The 1,671-nt window shown below is 47.3% G+C and overlaps 1 protein-coding gene across 1 annotated transcript in view; it reads left to right on the top strand.

The window, feature by feature from the left end:
• The first annotated feature begins 492 nt into the window (after positions 1 to 492).
• LOC106945830 (Krueppel-like factor 6) overlaps positions 493 to 1,671 on the top strand; it is a 12,352-nt gene continuing 11,173 nt past the window's right edge. Inside the window, exon 1 of the mRNA XM_015029803.1 lies at positions 493 to 862. Coding sequence (XP_014885289.1) covers positions 761 to 862 — 102 coding nt within the window. The 5' untranslated portion in view covers positions 493 to 760. The remainder of the gene's footprint in view (positions 863 to 1,671) is intronic.

Genomic DNA, 1,671 nt, shown 5'->3' with positions numbered 1-1,671 from the left:
ATGTTTCCTCTTAGCTCATGTGTGTGTTCTGATAACATAATAATAGACTGTCAACTCTTAGTCACCGAGTCTTTTCTGAGGTTGGTGTCAACACATTCTCCTCACCACAGCTACAGGTCGAACTCAGCCCTTCTGAGCAGCGCTGTTGCAACTGTTACTCGTGTCAAAGTTGCAGTTATGTTTTCCACATCAGGCTATTTCGGCTCACATACGCTGTCTGTGGCGAAACTCGCAGCCGACAGTCAAGACTACGGGGAAAGAGAGCTCATCACTCGCTTATATACACGCCAAAAATAACCGACCAATCAGCCACGAGCAACAGACAATCAAGTCAGCCAATCAAGGCGGCGAGAGAACCGAACTGAGCCGTAGAAGCGCGCCGATTGGACAGCTGTGATGTCATTCGCCGTCGCGTACGTTGCTCGAAGCTGATTGGACATTCGCGGCAGCCACCAGGAGGGGAGGAGGCTGGGGTCCAGGTTTGAATAGGGGAAGTTTGCAGAGCGCAGTTGTCCGGCAGCCAGTCTAGTGTGCTGTTTGCAAATATCCTGAGCTGAGCGCTGCGAAGGGAGAGGGGAGAAGGAAGTGGAGCACTGACGGACGGACTGCTGCTACAAACAAACCTTCGTTTGCATCGCAGAGGGGATCGTTCTTTATTCCTTTCACAGACATTTTTTATTTAAAACGCGGGTGTTTAGATTGTTTTATTATTATTATTATTTTCCCACCCCCTCCAGACAATTAAGTTCGGGGAAGAAAAATGGATGTTTTACCGATGTGTAGTATTTTTCAAGAACTTCAAATAGTTCACGACACGGGCTATTTCTCAGCCTTACCATCTCTGGAGGAGTACTGGCAGCAGGTGAATATAACTTGTTTTTTGTTTTTGTTTGTTTGTCTGTTTTTTTTTTCTTTTCTTTTCTTTTTTTAAAATCTACTCTCAGCTGGTTGAGCTAAGCGGAACTGAGCAGATTTCACGCGCCTGTCAGATCAAACACCGCCGACTAGAGCGGCATTAGAAGTTTTCTGTAAAATCCGTCTGTAACGGTGGTAAACACAAGGTACCCGCTGCTTGTTTCAGTCTCAGTTTCGCTATGAAGTTGTGTTGGCACGCTGCCGCAGCGGCTCACTTTGACAGTGACAGCTTCACACAGTTTCATCGTTGTTTTGGCCGTGCTGCGTTCAGAATGAATGGAGGAGGGCTTATCTCATTCGGCAATACGAGCGGGTTTTTTTTTTTTTTTTTTTACCAGCGTCGTAAAATATAAAAATCTTTACTGCTTCTTCTTTTTTTTCTTTTTCTTTTTTTTTAATCGTGGGAGAGCTACTTTCGCTCCCTTTAAGAGAAAACAGCGGATGATGATGCAGGAGGAAGTGCAGTTTGAACTCATTCACGAGATGACAGATAATCCGACGAAACCTCCACGCGCTGCGTTTTGACAGTGTTTTCCTGCTCGTGCCGCTCACCTGCATTCACCCTGAGATTTGAATGGACTCCTCAACGTGACGCGGTGAAATGTCAATTCCTTCGCGCATGAGTAGAGGCAGCAGAGCAGCTCGGCTTGGAGGATGTTCGGTGAAGGCTTGCAGGGGCGCTTCCAGAAAGTTTTCGATTTGTCCGCCTGGTGGGAGTGTGTGTGTGTGTGTGTGTGGGGGGGGGGGGGGGTGGGG

Source organism: Poecilia latipinna, unplaced genomic scaffold, assembly GCF_001443285.1.
Source record: "Poecilia latipinna isolate Pla-1442-1.1 unplaced genomic scaffold, P_latipinna-1.0 Scaffold163, whole genome shotgun sequence".
Taxonomy (NCBI): Eukaryota; Metazoa; Chordata; class Actinopteri; order Cyprinodontiformes; family Poeciliidae; genus Poecilia; species Poecilia latipinna.
Note: the sequence above shows the minus strand (reverse complement) of the source record. Positions and strands in the feature narration are given on the sequence as shown.